Source organism: Muntiacus reevesi, chromosome 21, assembly GCF_963930625.1.
Source record: "Muntiacus reevesi chromosome 21, mMunRee1.1, whole genome shotgun sequence".
NCBI classification, from domain to species: Eukaryota; Metazoa; Chordata; class Mammalia; order Artiodactyla; family Cervidae; genus Muntiacus; species Muntiacus reevesi.
Genome location: NC_089269.1, coordinates 29644143 through 29661281, shown reverse-complemented (window position 1 = coordinate 29661281; position 17139 = coordinate 29644143). Strand labels below are relative to the sequence as shown.

At 39.0% G+C, this 17139-nt stretch overlaps 1 protein-coding gene across 7 annotated transcripts in view; it reads left to right on the top strand.

Annotated features, from left to right (window-relative positions):
• Positions 1–305: 305 nt before the first annotated feature.
• The window catches only part of ROBO2 (roundabout guidance receptor 2), a 655957-nt gene continuing 639123 nt past the window's right edge, over positions 306–17139 (top strand). For all 7 annotated transcript variants that reach the window (XM_065913481.1, XM_065913477.1, XM_065913480.1 and 4 more), the window contains exon 1: positions 306–998. In XM_065913481.1, coding sequence (XP_065769553.1) covers positions 938–998 — 61 coding nt within the window. In that variant the 5' untranslated portion in view covers positions 306–937. The remainder of the gene's footprint in view (positions 999–17139) is intronic.

Sequence of the window (17139 nt, the reverse complement as noted above, 5' to 3'; positions counted from 1 at the left end):
GCTCGGCTGCGGGGCCGGGGGAGCCGCGGAGGCCGGACCAGGGGGACTGGCGGCTGGACCCCGGCGGGCGGCTGGACCGCGCGCACGCTCCCTCGCTCTCCCGCGCCGGGGCTCCCGGGCTCACCCGCCCCGCTCGGCTCCCGCCCGCCGCCGCCGCCGCCCGGGCTCGCGGGCGCTCGGAGGCGGCACCGCGGGGGGCGGCCGCAGCCCCAGCCCTGCCCCTCCCCTCCCTCGCCGCTTCCTCCCCTCGCTCCCCGCCGCCCCACCACGTAGGAGTTCGGATTCTCCACCCGCCTCGCGCCGATTTCCCTTCGCCTCTCTTTTGGAAACGCGAGAGGTGGAGGAGGCAGCGAGGTGGCGGACGAGAGGCTGGCCAAGTCGGCCCGCCTGCAAAGTGGTGCTCTGACACATCCTTATTATGGAAGTTAAGTGAAAAAACTCGGGACGTGGAGCGGCTACCGAGACGGACGCCGGGGGAAAGGAAACCAGTGGGCAGGCCAATGTTTTTTTTCGGCAGCGCGCTGGCAAGTTTGTGGAACACTTTCTAGGAATTAGGTCTTTTTCCTCCCCCCGACCTCCCTTCATCTTCTTGACTTCTGAAGAAAGAACTTGGCTTTGGATTGCCATGGAGCCTGAGGAGAGAGGGTTAGACACACTTGAGTAACCCCTCCGGCTGGGCTGAATTCGTGGGAATTTAGGAAGCCAGAGTGTGGAAATACAGCGCGCCCTCGGTTAATTTGGATGGATCCAAATGTGCGCCCTTCAACAGCTCGCCACTCTCCCCTTCTGATCTTGCCATTTGCTCTTCTCGACTTTAATTAGCAGCTAGGAAGAGTCTAAACTTTGGACCTACCTCTTTTTTTGATACTTATTTTTGTACTTTTTGCTCTCTGGGATTGGTTTCTTAAGCAATCTGGATCCTTTTTAATATGTCAAAATGAGTCGGCTGATGTTTACACAAATACTGCTCTGTGGATTTTTATACGTTCGGGTTGATGGTAAGTTAAAATGCTTTTATCTTGTTCCTCATCCCCCAGAAACATTTCTCTCTGAGTCGGATGTGGGCTGTAAATAAAAATGACATTATATCTGTCGGTCCCTTTTGGCCAGGCATGGGAGCTTTGGGGGAGCAGAGGTTTTAAGTCTTTTGTTTCTAAACTGCTGCAAGTGGAACGTGTTAGGACTCACCTATTGTTGCAATTAATTAATTAAGGAGTTGGGTAATAAATGATGGGCTCTCAGTTTTGTTAGAAAAAAGAAATATGAAAGTAAGTCTCTTTAACCAGTCTAATAGTCTTGGGCTTGCTCTCCCTTTGGGGTTGGTTTGTTCTTCTATCTGAACTTTGGCTGAGAGATTCTTACTAAGTCATGGACACCCCATGAAGGTTTAGTGGGTTAGGAATTTGAGACACAGGTACCTCGAATCAATGTGTATCACCTGTGTGTTGATGAGTATTCTCCTAGGGGAATAGCAGAATGAAGATTTAGATCATAGGGAGAAAACTGTCAAAAGTAAGACTGGGCGAGGCTCCAGGAAGGGGGAAGCAGAAGGTGTGGGCTGGCCCTGGGGCTCAGAACACTGAAATCAGTCCCTGGCGGCAAACACAATGGGAATCTGAAACAGGTGCTCTAGGTGTCTGCCTCTAGGTTGAGTCAGTCTGTCAAGCAGACAGCATTCTCTCTCTGCTTCTACTGTCTTTTGTTCGGATTTGGTTTCCTGGGATAGTTTCACAGGATGTCAGTTTCCTGTGGGAGGATTGCAAAATCCTTTTTTGTAGCTCTTTTTTGAATGAGAGTGGAAGTAATCATTAAGGCGCTTTTTCTGTTTGTTACAAAGAAGAATGTCAAAAGAACATTTGGTGTTCACCTTCCAGTGACTAATTTTCACATGGCTGGACAGAATTGGTCTAAAAGGGATTAGAGCGTGATATTTTTTGCCTGCCTGTGTGGATGGTCATACTTTAGATTTTTAGGGACTGTGCGTGTAAAGAATCTGAGGTGTATTGGCCCAGATACTTGAGCTATCACAGTAGCTTGTTGCTGCATCAACTTTCTTCCAGAATTTGCATGGTGGACGAAGTCATTATTTGGGACACTGCCTATTTTTGCTTGCCTGTAGAAGCTAACTTTGTTCCTGGCAGCTGCTGCTGCTGTCCAGAGCGCGATGTAGCAGACTCAAAAAGGAAGCTTTTCTATAAACATGAGGCAACACAGATGAGTTTGCCTCCTGTCAAGTGGCTGTTTTCAATCCTGGACTACAGGAGTACCTATGCCCCCCAGCGATAAGAGGCAAGGCATTCATGTGGACACACTGCTGTTTTTTTTTCTTTTCTTTTTTCCCTTCTAAGTTGTAGATGCATCGGAATTAATCACTTTGGATTATACCATGATAATATCTATAATCATATGTACTCATTCACCAGACATTTTCTTCAATACATTTACCTTTGTAGTACATTTACATGACCAGAACAAAAAGGTTTACAGATTTGTTCCAGGTGTCTTGATTATCATCATAAGATAGACTTTGATATAACTTTTTGGATAATATATCCTCAAAAGCCTGAATTTGTATATTTCAATACCAGAAATACATGTATAAACTATATATTAGACTACAGAATTATCACCAAGTTTTTTTTTTTTTTTTTGGAGTCATTGTGTAGCTAGGAGGAATACAATTAAATTGCTCAGTGGAAGTGACAGAGGGAATCAGAAGAGCTTGGTGTTACAGAATGTAATTAATGTACCGGGGTGTTTGGAGATATATGAAACAAATGCAATTAAGCAGTTTGCTGGAACAGCAGTAGCAAGACATCATTTCTCCCCTCCCCGCCCTCCCTACTGTCCTAGCCCCCACCCTATTCCTCTCTCCCTTATTTCCTTCCTTCTTCCCCCAACTTGTCCCTCCAGCCCCATACATACACCTAAGACCTTTGTTCTGACTTAATAATATAGAGTACAGGGGGTAGTTTGGGTTTGGGTCAAAATTGTGCAGCAAAATTCATGGTTATGTAGTGAAAAATGCCCAGGGTGGAGGAGTTGAAAAGGTCATAGTAAATTGTTGTGTGTGTGAAACTAGTTTTTCTATTTAGCATCTACTATGTCCAAAGCAGTGGAAACTGTGGACACTTATTGAATTAGTATGTAAGTCATACATTTGACATTGGATTGCCTTTGATTTACTCTCGAATGATGACAGCCCCTCCATAGGGATTGTTGAAAATTTGGGATATAGACAACACTGCCCTCTAGGCTGTTTTCAGCACACTGGGACTGCATGTTCACATGTATAATGAGGGGGTTGGTTTGTAGGATCTCTAAGCTTTCTGACTTTTCCAGGGCTCTATGATTTCTGTTTACTTATTATCCTTAGAAGCATGAGCTTATTCTCCCCATGAATTTCAAATTTAGAGAAGCTTGTACCATTTCAAAGATATACTGACTTTCCTTGTGGTAGACACAGAAATTAATTTTATTCAGTGACAAATGATACATAGATTTGCATTGAAATTTGCTTGGTGGGTTATTTATATGTGCATTTTTATGGTATATGAAAAATGTTAGACTTTTGCATCCTCATGGAAGTTATGTGCAAATATTATGATTTTTCTGTATCTTGTGTCCTTAGGAACCCATAGAGAATAAAAATTAAGTTAGTTGAGAACTACAGACAAACTTTTATATTGGGATGTAAATAAAGACTATATTATCCAATACAGATTAATTAGCCAGATGCAGATTTTTCTTTTACGGTTATGTATGTGAATATGTATTGAGTTTAGCCTTTGTTCTCCAGATTTTCTGTATTTCTAAATACAGAAATATGGTTTTGTAATTGTTTACAGGGAACTAATAGGAACCATCACAAGACTGTTTGATTTCATCCATATTCCATACATTGTGTCAATTTGATAATTTTTGAGTACTGGTGAAAATTATGCTTTTAAAATAAAAATAGTTTCTTGTCCTTAACTATTCTAAAATGAAAATGGCACGTGTGATATTTGGGGAGATAAAGATGATCTGTGTGTGTCGTGCAGATGTATAATCTCATATAGGTTTATGCATTTTGCTAAAGTGCTTCTTTCAGTAATGGGCTCATTATCCTAGCCATATGTAGTCCATTTCAGTACTTAAATTGCCTATAAGTAACCTGAAATTTCTTCGTGCAACTATGCACTAATATCACGTTTGAATTGGCTTTGTTTGAATAACCTTTGATTCTAGACAACATGTGGACCATAAACCAAAAGGGTTTCTTAAAACATAGAAAAAAAGAGTATCTCAAAGGAAAAAAAGGTCGTGATTATACAAAAAGAACAATTCTAGCCATGACATTCTTGAGCAATCTGTATAAAATAGCATCCTTGCTAATAAAAATATGGGTGTCCAAGGACATTGCTTCCATTTGGGTACATGTATAGTAATGAAAGAAGCTTCTGTTTGTAGCTTCTTCATGTCTGACTCTTTGTGTCCAGTTAACATCTGCTTCAGCAGTTCCTGCAGTCTATAAGAGATATTTATTTTCTTCCTTTGTGCAATTTAGTTTATGAAGAGTTAGAAGAAAACATTTTCTTTTACTCACTTACTTCTCCTAGTTCTTTCTCTGGCTCCTCCTGTTTCCCTCCATCATTTCCTCCTCCTTCATTTCTTCCTTCCCCTCCTCCTCCTTGTTTGGAGCCAGTGGAAGGAATCATAGAAACATTTGAAAAGTGAGGAAAATAGGTAATGATGTTTCTTGGATAACAATTTAGAAAATCTGCATTTAAAAGAGATTATGTTAATAATATTTTAACTTTGGACATACCCAGTTGGGACCCTGACATCATTTTTCTTTTACTGTCCTGTATAGCTTTATGCAAACTTATGTAGTTCTTTTCCCAGTTTTGGCAGACAGACGTCTACAGATATGAGTTCAACCAGAAAGTTATAGAGTGCTATTTTATGTATTTGTCTTCAAAGAGGAGTTTTGTTAAACGTTTCTTACAGTGTTTCCAGGTATAGACCTATCAACCTAAATCAAATACATTGATACTGATGATGATTTTCTTCTTTTAAATTATTAAATAAAGCATGAATGGATGATGACAAAGTATTTTAAGGGGAAATTTCCATAAACTCTTACAAAGTTTCAGCATAGTAGAAATTTAATATAGTATCTAAAGCGTGTTGTGTGTATGCTTATGTGTGTTTTGCTGAGTCATGTCTGACTCTTTGTGACCCCATGGACTGGAGCCCAGCAGGATCATCTCCCCATGGAATTTTCCAGGCAAGAACACTGGAGTGGGTTGTCATTTCCCACTGCAGGGGATCTTCCTTATGCAGGGATTGAACCTGCATCTCCTTTATTTGTAGGTGGATTCTTAACCACTGCACCATCCTGGAAGCCAGAAGTGTAGCATGTTCAGCCCCCAAAACCTGTCTTAAACTCAAAACAATATCGGCATAATCTAGAATTCAATCCCTAGTATTTTCTTCTTTTACTCTCTTTGCACCTAATACTTAATATCTTTCATTTGGTCACATAGGTTTTAAATCCTTTATGCTGATACTTCTCCAATTGCCCTTATCATGTGTGGGGAGAATATTAGTTCCATATTGGCTCTTCTATATACCTTTGTATCTCCAGTGTCAATACATTACTTGACGTATCCAGCTGACTACATGACATCTTTGCTTGGTATCTAATAAGAATATATCAAACTCGAATGGTAACTAATTTGTTGGGCTGATCACTTCCCAGTGTATACAAATAGCGAATCATTGTAATGTACACTTGAAACTAATATAATGGCATATAGTGATTATACCTCAATAAAATTATTTAAAAAATGAATATAGCAAACTCAAGCCCAGGATAGAATTTACTCCTCTTTCCAGTCATCTGCAGCTCAGTAAATGGCATCACCATTCACAGAGCTTTTTGTGATCCAAAATTAGAAATCATTTTTGACTTCCTATAGCCCATATCCAACTTATTAGTAAACTCTTTGGAATATATACCCTGATACCTATGATTTTATGTGTGTATTTGTGATTTTTCTCCAACATTTTGATATAAGCATTTTCAAATATATAACACAACTGAAAGATTGTACAGTGAACACTACATTCCCACCTAGAGTCTACCACTATTTTGCTGTACTTGGTTACCACCTATTTCTCCATTCCTGTATGCATCCATTAATTCATACTGTTTTGATTGCATTTTCAAATGATTAGATTCCAAATGTTTGTTACTAATTCAACTACCACCATCCTGGTCAAAACCTGGACTATTGGGGTAGCCTGATAAATGGTCGTCCTGCCTCCATGCCTGTTCTTCTTATCCCCACATCTTTCCCCTATGCTGTTAGTTCTTCACCTGGTAGCCACAGAGACCTTTTAAAAGCATGTAAATAAGCTGATGGCAGCTCATTGCTCAGAAACTTTTAATGGTTTCCACTGAGAACTTTTTACAATAGTATGCAGGACTGTTCAAACTCAGGTCCCTCCCTGCCTCTCTGACCTTCTCTTTTCACACTCCCTGCTGGAACCTGGGTTTAGATTTGTGTTTTTGGTGTTTTATTCCCGACTCAGGGCTTTTGCATTTATTCTTTCTTCTGCCTGAAATATGCTTCCTTAGGTCATTGCATGATTGAGTCTTTCAGTTGATTTAATGAATCCCTATATGGCAGAAAGTGAAGAAGAACTAAAGAGCCTCTTGATAAAAGTGAAAGAGGAGAGTGAAAAAGTTGGCTTAAAGCTCAACATTCAGAAAACTAATGGCATCCAGTCCCATCACTTCATGGCAAATAGATGGGGAAACAGTGAAAACAGTGGCTGACTTTATTTTTCTGGGCTCCAGAATCACTGCAGATGGTGATTGCAGCGATGAAATTAAAAGACACTCCTTGGAAGGAAAGTTATGACCAACCTAGACAGCATATTAAAAAGCAGAGACATTACTTTGTCAACATAGGTCCCTCTAGTCAAGGCTATGGTTTCTCCAATGGTCATGCATGGAGGTGAGAGTTGGACTACAAAGAAACCTGAGTGCTGAAGAATTAATGTTTTGGAACTGTGGTGTTGGAGAAGACTCTTGAGAGTCCCTCGGACTGCAAGGAGATCCAACAGATCCATCCTAAAGGGGGTTGGTCCTGGGTGTTCATTGGAAGGACTGATGTTGAAGCTGAAACTCCTCATGGCCACCTCATGCGATGAGCTGACTCGTTGGAAAAGACCCTAATGCTGGGAAAGATTGAGGGCAGGAGGAGAAGGGGATGATAGAGGATGAGATAGTTGGATGGCATCACTGACTTGATGGACATGGGTTTGGGTAGACTCGGAAGTTGGTGATGGACAGGGAGGCCTGGCATGCTGTGGTTCATGGGGTCGCAAAGAGTCGGACACGACTGAGCCACTGAACTGAACTGAACTATCCTATATCAGGCTTCCCTGGTGGCTCAGATGGTAAAGAATCCGCCTGCAGTGCAGGAGACCTGGGTTCCATCCCTGGGTCAGGAATATCCCTTATAGAAGGTATGGTACCCACCCCAATATTTTTGCCTGAAGAAATTCGTGAACAGAGGAGCCCGATTAGCTACAATCCATGGGATTGCAAAGGGTCTGACACGACTGAGCGACTAACAGTTTCACTTTACACTTTATCTAATATCACCTCTCCATGTATGTACATGGACTACCTTATCTAAAATTGCTTTCCTTAAAACACTATTTGGCTACCCTCTTATCTATCTTAATTTCATTCTTAGCTCTGATCACATCCTTAAAGTGTGTGTGTGTGTGTGTGTGTGTGTGTATGTATGTCTGTGTGCATGCTTGCACATGGATTTGTATAAACAACCTTGAAGGGACCTACATTTTACCATACTTGCAAGCTAAGAAGTTAGACTGCTACAACTTAATGAATGCTGGCGAAGCACATGAATATCCTGAGACCCAGATGGTGGCTTTCGTTAGTCACACCACACCAGCGGCATGACTTCATGTTTGTATAGATTTACCTTTCCCTTGAAAATTCTTAGGACAATGCCGTGGGGCCCAGGTAGATGATGCACACAAAATGTATTAGCCCCACAGCTGAGGAGCCCTGAGCATGGAAACCAGAATATTTTAGAATGGGCCATAAGGAAATCTGCCTAACTTTTGGCCTGCAGGGAAGCTTTGTCATGACTATATTAGATAGTAAACAAAGCTGCTTTCTGTTCTCAGGGGAGATCACCTACATTTTAAAGAAGACTTTTGCTGTGCATATGTTAGTGTGTTAGTGTCTGCTGCTTTACTGAGCTTCTAGGGCGGGGACTTAGCTTCGTCTCCTATGTGTACCTATGTTCCTGCTTTACCTGGAGCACAAGATGACACATAGTAGATCCAGTTACTTGTTGACTCAATGAAAAGGTGCTTATGGAGTGCTTTTGAAGTGTTTATTTTCATGCCCTAGCCAACACGTGAAATATTTACCATTTCAACTAGGTTTATTTATTTATTTGGGGGTGTGTATTTCTATGTATCTCTCTCATTCTGTCTCTCTAGAGACAGAGTTATCAAACATGCATATTTTGACATTAGTGGCATCATGATTTCGGATGAAATTTAATATTCCACCTTTCACCTGACCAGATACATAGAATTTACAGTTTTCTTTGATTTTCTACCATGGTGGCTTACATGGTTACTCCGAATCCCCATACTCACACTGCTGTGGGTTTTAGCACACTGTTGAGTCATGTGTATATTTTGACAAGGCACTCCTTCAAATGATTCTAATGTTCCTATTAGGACCACACACGCTCTTATTTGACCAAGGAATGTTGACTGATTTTGATGATATCTGGCCCAGAAATTGAGACTTTTCTTCATATTTAGGTCAACTTTTTATTTAAGCATTAGCAACAACAACAAAAAAGATTAGTTCAGGGATAGAATTCAAAAGAAGACTCCAATTATATAGATCTCAAACTGGAAAAGAAGAGGCAGAAAAAAATATCTGCAGCAATGAGTATTATCCTACCCTGCCTACTGTTGTAATCATCGTGCTAGAGCCCTGTTTACCATCACTAATACTAAACTGAGATAAACTGGGTTGCCATTTCCTCCTTCAGGGGATCTTCCTGACCCAAGCGTCTACAATCTAATTTTGGAACTTTTTTGTTATCCAAGAAAAGAAACTCTGTATCCTGCTTCCTCTCTACCACCCCTCCCCCAGCTCTAGGAAGAAGTTAGTCTACTTTCTCTCTCTATAGATTTATCTATTGGGGAATTACATGTAAATAGAATTATATAATATAGGATCTTTTGTAACTGATTTCTTTCCCTTCATCTCATGTTTTCAGGGGTCATCTATGTTGTATATTAGGACTTCATTCTTTTTTATTGCTGAATAGTATTCCACATCATTTATCTTTTGAATTATCAGTTCATGGACATTGGTCATTTCCACTTTGGGAATGAAGATTTGTTACAAAGATTGTTGCTGTGAACAATTGTGTATTAATCTTTGTGTGCACACATGCTTTCATTTCACTTGGGTGTATACCTGGGTGTATACCTGGAGTGGAATTGCTGGGTCACATGAAAATTCTGTTTGACCTTTTGAGGAACTGCAGGACTGTTTTCTACAGCAGCTATACTATTTTATGTTGCCACTGGCCATGTATGAGGTACATATATTCTTTTAATTCACTCACAGAAAGAAAATGTTGAATGGCCTTTACAACTTAGATGTGAGGTTTGTAGTGAAACAATTTTATATGATAATATGCTTTAAATTCCCAACAGTCCTCATTTCTAATCCCTCCAGTGATTGCCTTCTTCTGTTGCCCTGTAAAGTTTTACAAGTGAAATTAACCCAAATTGAACTTGTCACTTTTAGCAGTGACTTCAGCAATACTATATGTAAATCACAGTATGATGACATCTCAAAACTGGATGAAGTTTTTGCAGTTGTGCGGTACAACTCTTTCATTGGATGGAGAACTAAAGCTCAGAGTTTTATGTACCTTGTCACGAGGCTATTGATGCTTAGTGGTAAAGCTGAAGTTAGAGTCCAGGGACGTCTTTTTATCACTATACCATACTTTTCTTGAAAGATTCTTTCTGGCTTCTCAACCCTAGAATTCCTTAACAAGAGTTCCAGGGTCTTCTAAGTGAAAGTGACCAGCTGTTTCCTAAACATGTCAACAAGGGAGTTAGCTTAAGATATCTTGAGGTTTTTCATTTGATTCAGCATGTGCTTGCTTAGCACCTGTTTATAAACAAAGCGCTTTACTCAGGACATTGTGAGGAGCATAATGAAGTGAAGTAGTTCCCGCCTTCAAGGAGATAACTCTCTAGTAGAGAGGGTAACATTCAAGTTGTTAAAAGTATCTGGTATCTGGTAATTGTGGGCAGGGGACAGTTGAAGAAACACACAGCATAGTCTGGGAATCCAGGGAAAGAATAGATGTTTTCCAGCTGTGGGAAGGGTCCACACCAAATGGGTCCCTTAACATGGGTTTTAGAGGAATAGTGAAATTTTAATAGATGGAAAGATTGAAAATTGCATTCCAACAAAAGGAATAACAGAAGGAATGGCATGGAGATGACAAAGTGTTCTAGGGCAAAGGCATGGAGTCTGGTTTAAGTATAACATGATTTGTAGAGGATGAGAGGTTAGATAGCATCGCTGACTCAATGGACATGAGTTTGAGCAAACTCTGTGAGTTAGTGAGGGACAGAGGAGCCTGCCGTGCTGCGGTCCATGGGGTTACAAAGGGTCGGGCATGACTTAGCAGCTGAACAAAGTTTGTCCAGAAGGGAAGAAGTGTAACATGATTACTGAAAGACAATCGACAAACACTACTGACTTAGAGCAAATAATTGGACCATTCTCAGTGTCCTTATCTTTACAACTGACATGGTAAAATTGTCTTCTCAAACAGTTGCTATGAGGAATAGATGAATATATATATATATATATACACACACACACACACATACACACACATTTGTATATAGAACATATATATGTATATACATGTTATATATGAAATTGGATGTATACATATGTATATATCTGTATGTTACATATATATAAAAATTATATTAAGTTTTTTTGAATAGTGCCTGTTATTAATAAATCCCAATTAAATGTTACTTGTTATTTTTATTAGTAGTCGTATTTTTATTCTGTTGCTATTTTCTTCCTAGTATGGAACAGAAGTAAATTTGCAAGGACCGTTTCTATCAGGCTAATTATGAACTATATTTGAGATGTGTTTCTCAATGATTTTCATATAGCTTTTCAAGCATTAGTCTTTAGGTGACTGAATAAAAGCTCTAGTTGCCTCTTACGGGTGCTCATCTGAGGCCACACCTGTGCATCTGTGACAAATGTCCTGTGACATGTGTGTTCCATTGCATCATATGCTGATCATAGGGCAAACAGGATTCCCCAGTGAGTGGTATTATGAATGAAAGGAATAAACAAGAGAGGCATGCTACAAATAGCAATTTGTAACAAGCAGAACAAGCTTATAAAACCCTGCATTTTGGTTCATGTTGACGGATTTATGTTTTATTCAGAATAATATCCCCTTGGTGCTTTTAATATAAAGTACCATGAGAGTAAATATTGTAGGAGACAAAGCTTACTGGGTTTGAAGGAAACGTTCCTAGTGCAGAATTTTGTTTTTTTAAATTAACCTTAAGTCTTCACTCAACATTTGATTTCCTAAGTAGCCCAGTTATCCTTTTTCATCCAGTATAGCCATCATTGATCTTGATATTTTTTATAATTATTCATTAATCAGATTTGCATATGAGCGGTCCTGTAAATTAAGGATAACCTGAACAAAGCAGTATCATTGCTGTTGTGGAAGGGATACACCAGGGGTGTCTGGAAGCTGTGTACTCCAGTGTAAACGTTACTACTAATTATTTGTATGACTTTAGATTCTATAAAAATAGTATTTGGGTAGTCTCCAGTGTCTCACTTAGACTTAAATTCTGTTATTGCAAATCATTTAATAAAGTGCTCTATCACTTGCATTATGCTTGAGTACGATTAAAGGGGGAAATTTAGCCTGGAAAAAAGTTATACTGAGTCATAAATATCCATCTTTGAAAATAATCACGGCTTATTGTTCAGTCTGCATGGGGGCTGTATTTTGATATGGGCTTAATGATTGTAATGTAGATGATAGTTCATGATGGTCCAAATACACTAGTCTTAGAATTCATGTCTACTTTCATTCATTAATGACCAGTGGTACTTTATGGATAATGGGATTAAAAAATTTAATACTAAAAAATAAAATAGTCTTAAAGCAGTGAACTTATTACTTTATAGGTACTGTAACTAGAACCATCTGTGGCTGGGCAGTTTTAGCTCAGGTGGAGAGAGCTTATTTAGCTCAGCACTTTTTAATTTCTGTGGTAGGACTGATGTGGGGTCTCTTCCCCAAGTTTTTGGTCCCAAGCCTTTTCAGAAATGAGCTGGAGAACATGGAATATAACTCAACACTTTCATTACACTGCTTTGCAAGTTTGAACTTGAAGGACCAGGAAGCCATTTGGAATTTAAAGAATTTGTCTGAAACTTGTACAACAGTTATAACCAATTACAGTGTTCCTAAGCATGATCGAAAAAGCAAGAACTTTTGACTTTCAAGAAATTAAGTCGAGGTTCTTTATTTTATAAAGAAAAGGTTATAATTTTCAAAAGCAATGTTATAGCCATGCTTTGACAGTATATAGTTCCAAATACTAGGGAACGCTGGAATATGGTACATTAATTTGTTAAGGTACATCTGATAATTATAAAACCTAGTTTCCAGGGTTACAGTAAATTAAGGGAAGTCAGGATGAACCTAGCAATAAGCATTCTAAATTGTATTTTGTGCCTTTACCATCTGCTGCATTGGCAGGCAGATTCTTTACCACTAGCATCACCTGGGAAGCCCCTTTTATTTTAAAGTGAGCTTTAATGTATTGTCAGATAATAGTTACAGTTATTGAAAACTGAGTTAACTTCTGTTAAAACTATAGTCAGCATTTCAGCTTCCCCAACCCTAAGTATGCAATAACTTGTCCATTCTAAAAAACTTCTGCCTGTCAGCAACTAAAGCAATCAAGCCATCACCCAAATGCCAGTTATGGGGACACTTCCCTAAAGGGATCATTGATGAGAGGAGATACTGAATAAGAAGAATATAACCTTTCAAAAAAAAGTGCCCCATAACTTGACATTCCGTCTCATTTCTTACATTCAAAATGGACTGTGAAGAACTGGAACATTGAATTTGATGGTTTAAGAATAATTCTGCCTGGATGCAGTGATAATCACAATAGTTAAAAACTAACAGTGAAAAAGTATGTCCATGGTACCTGAGCCCTGTACTAAAAAATCTTCAAGCTGTCATTCAGTTGAGGTTTGCAGCCCTTTTTCCTTCTCACAGATGCTATTTAATAACCTTACCAGAGAAAAAGTGCTAAATTCAACTGAAGAGTTCCTCACTGGCTATCCTGAAAACACATAGATGATTTTATAGCTAAGTGTGTTTTTAAGTGTTTCAATCTGCTTTTGTGATTTGAAAGCCTGGATAATACCAAGTTGAAACACAAAATGAAAGGAAAAAAAATAGGAAAAATATGTATAACATGTGGGTACAGATTTTGGGCAAAGATAACTCTTATTCCCCTGCCCCATACACACATGGCTATAAGATATGAATAAACTTCATGGCTGTTCGTTTGTTGCCTGTCCTCTACTCACAGTCCAACAGACAACTTTTTATTTTATGAAGAACATTTCCTGGGCTATGAATTATTATTGTATTTTTTCTGTTAAGCTGCAACACCTGTAGTGTGCATCAGTTGGATCTTATGAAACTTATCCAGATTTTTGAGTTGCTCCATAAAAGCGTCTCATCACATTAAATTCAAATTCCAAGTTTGTTTAACTTTTCAGAAAGTGGTTTTTATCTTTTTACACAGCAGCTAACCATGGCTTGTGAATAAGACTAGGCAATGGCTTTTATAGTCTTTCTCAAGATGAAATTCTAAGGTTTCTGAAGTTAGCGTGCTATAGGAGTGACTTTTGCATTTGAAATAGTCCAGGAGGTACAGATATACCTGGGAGAGGTGGTCTCTATGAACAGTAAGGGATGAGGGGGTGTTGGAAAAGTGAGAAACAGAACATTTGAATGAAATGAATTGGACCAGCCTTGATAACTCTACTATATAGCAAGTGGACAAGCTGATATTTAGTTCTGTGGGTTGTTAACATTCACATAAAACAGAATCATTTAACATTTACTGAATCCTTTTTGATAATCAATTTGGGATCAAATGCAAAAGAACATGTGTCTGGCTTTGTATGACCCCAGATTCTTCCGTTTTCCCTTTGAGCAGATGACATGCCTTCTTTGCTGACTGATATTGGTTGCTAGGAGAAGTGCACTGGTCTGGTCCCCTCTTATCCAGCAGTAAAACTAAAGAGTGTATTGAATAAGAGAAAGAGAGGCGGAACACGGTACAGGCCATGAATCATGACTTGTCTCCAATATGTCCACTTTGCTCCCATTTTTTTCCCCTTTAAAAACTTTTGTCTTTACCAGTGATGCTTTCTTTCAGCTGCTATCTATAATCCTTTTGGAGCCTGAGGGAAAGAGGGCTGCTAAAGGGAGGCTGTCTGCTAAGAGTCCACTCAGAGGCATAATAAAAGCCTTGAGAGTTATTCATGGGGCCACATTAGTGAGAATGCCCTGCCCAGTGAATAGCATCAGTCAGCTGCTTTTGAAATCGAGTGATTAATACCTTCTGTTTTTAATGGGGGGAAAAGGCAGACAAGAAAGGTCTTCATACTACTTTGGCTCTTTTGCAAATTAGATCTTACACATTGTCATGCTTTTGAAAAAGAAGTTGCTAAATTTTCAATACCTGTAGTAGTCTTTACCAGAAATAGTGTTTCATGAACTGTTAATTGTGGCTACTGTCAGATACAACTGAAATGGTAAAATGTCCCAAATGAACAATTGTATATATTAAAATAAATAAAAAAAGCAGGTAGCCATTCTTACATTTTGGCAATGTTTTGTGATGACCATCAAACTAAAAACATGATGTTAAGTGATTATATTCAAAATGTTGTCTATGCTGATCCTATTTCACAGCATCCAGATCACATTTTTGTTTGTTTGATAAAGAAACTAATTACAATGCTCCAGAGATTTCAGAGGAACATCTAATGAGAAGGTGTGAAGGCTGGCAGGTGTTTGTATCCTGTGAGTGATATGAGGGGATAGTTTGTGATTTACAAAGAAGTTATTATATGTATGTATGTTTATATCTATAGGCTAGATTAGCATAAGGGATTTGGGATGTTGCCACTATAATCCGTTCCTCTTACCTCTCTTTAAATCTTTTGATTGTATTGGGTATATGGGATGGCTCAAATAAAATTGCTCAGTGTTCAGAAAGCTTGCCGATCATCTGAGGTGTGTAGATAGAAAAGCTTCTGGTTTGGTGGCCTAGAAAATGTAAAGTGATGCTTATTCATACTATTTTTCAGCATGATTCTAATGTCATCCAGGCTGTTATTTAGGTGGAAGTTTAAGCCAAGCCTCAGTGATCCTTTAAAATGATTCTCATTCTTCTACTCATTTTACATTTTAAGTTTATTTTGGATGTAGCAACCTAGTCTGGCTCTTCACTATCTACTCAACGTTCAATTAAAAAAAAAAAAAGAAAACAAAACAAAAAAAACTTTACTGTGGTTTGAATATGAGAAGAAACATTTGAAGAACTCTACATGATGCTTTCTGTAAACTGTTTTTCACCCTGTGGAAGTGAAATATCTTGTTAAGAGGTGGTAATACCCAAGGGCAATCAGAGATGGAATTGTAACGATTTGGTGGGTGATGTCTAGAGATCAGCTTCGAGTGAGGTCTCATTTAACATCTTTATTAGTGATATAAAGAAGACAACAAAACGATGAAGAAATTTACATATTTCAACATTAGAGCGCCATCAGGAACTTTTTCCCCAACTAACTATCCATAGCCACTAATGAACATAGAAGTGACTTCGAAAACTTTAGATGGCAAGTTAGCAGATTATGAGCTGCTTTATTATGAACTGCCTTGTTTGGTATATACATGTAAAGTAATTCTTCAGGGAAATAATCAGAAATCTGGGTATCTAGCTAGAGAGAGAAGCCAGCAAAGTAATAAAAATGAAAGGGCCCAGGGGATAAAGATGGAGTAGTGGCAAGGAGAAAATGCGATTCACATTAGGAGTGTAATGTCCCAGTTTTAAAGGTCAGGAGATTATAGTGCCCATTTAGGGAGCATTGCATCACTGACAGTGGAGATTCTCTTTCAATGACAGTGGCTTAAGTGCAGTTGAAATACTTCTTTCATTTTGTACTTCATTGCCAGAATGTGAGAATGGGAGAGAGATTTTGGCAGAATAGAAGTAAGAGTGAGCACAGACAGATTGTTTAGGAAGGCGTCGTCCACTCAAAAGCAGAGAAGGATGTTCTTGTTGTCTCTGTATATCCTGACCTATACAGAAGAGAAGCAACGTTGTGATGGATCCTATTAGACTTTTTCAAATATTGAGGGAAACGATTGGCAGTATGTAACCATGTTTAAAATATTTCACCAGTCACTTTTCAGAGCTAAATCAGAAAAACTTGAAAGCTATGAGTTATGCTCAGGGGCGAAATACTCATATTTTAAAATTGTGTTGATTTAAATGTTAGGAGATGGTTAAAGCAAGGTTGCAGTTTTCTAAAGGAAAGGTAATAATCAATGAGTCCACTATGTAAGTAGACAAGAATTGTAATCAGACTCATGACTGAACAGGATCCAGAACATTCTTTAACTACTTTCAAAATTAGTGAGGTATTAGACGTGCACCCTTTGGGGTTATGCTGTTTAAGGGAAATGTGAACATTTGATAGTCTCTGTAATGTGTGTGTGTGCATTCTAAGTCTCTTCAGTCATGTCCGACTCTGCACAACCCCATGGACTGTAACCCACCAGACTCCTCTGTCCATGGGATTCTCCAGGCAAGAATACTGGAGTGGGTTGCCATGCCCTTCTCCAGGGGAATCTTCCCAACGAAGGAGTCGAACCTGCATCTCTTATG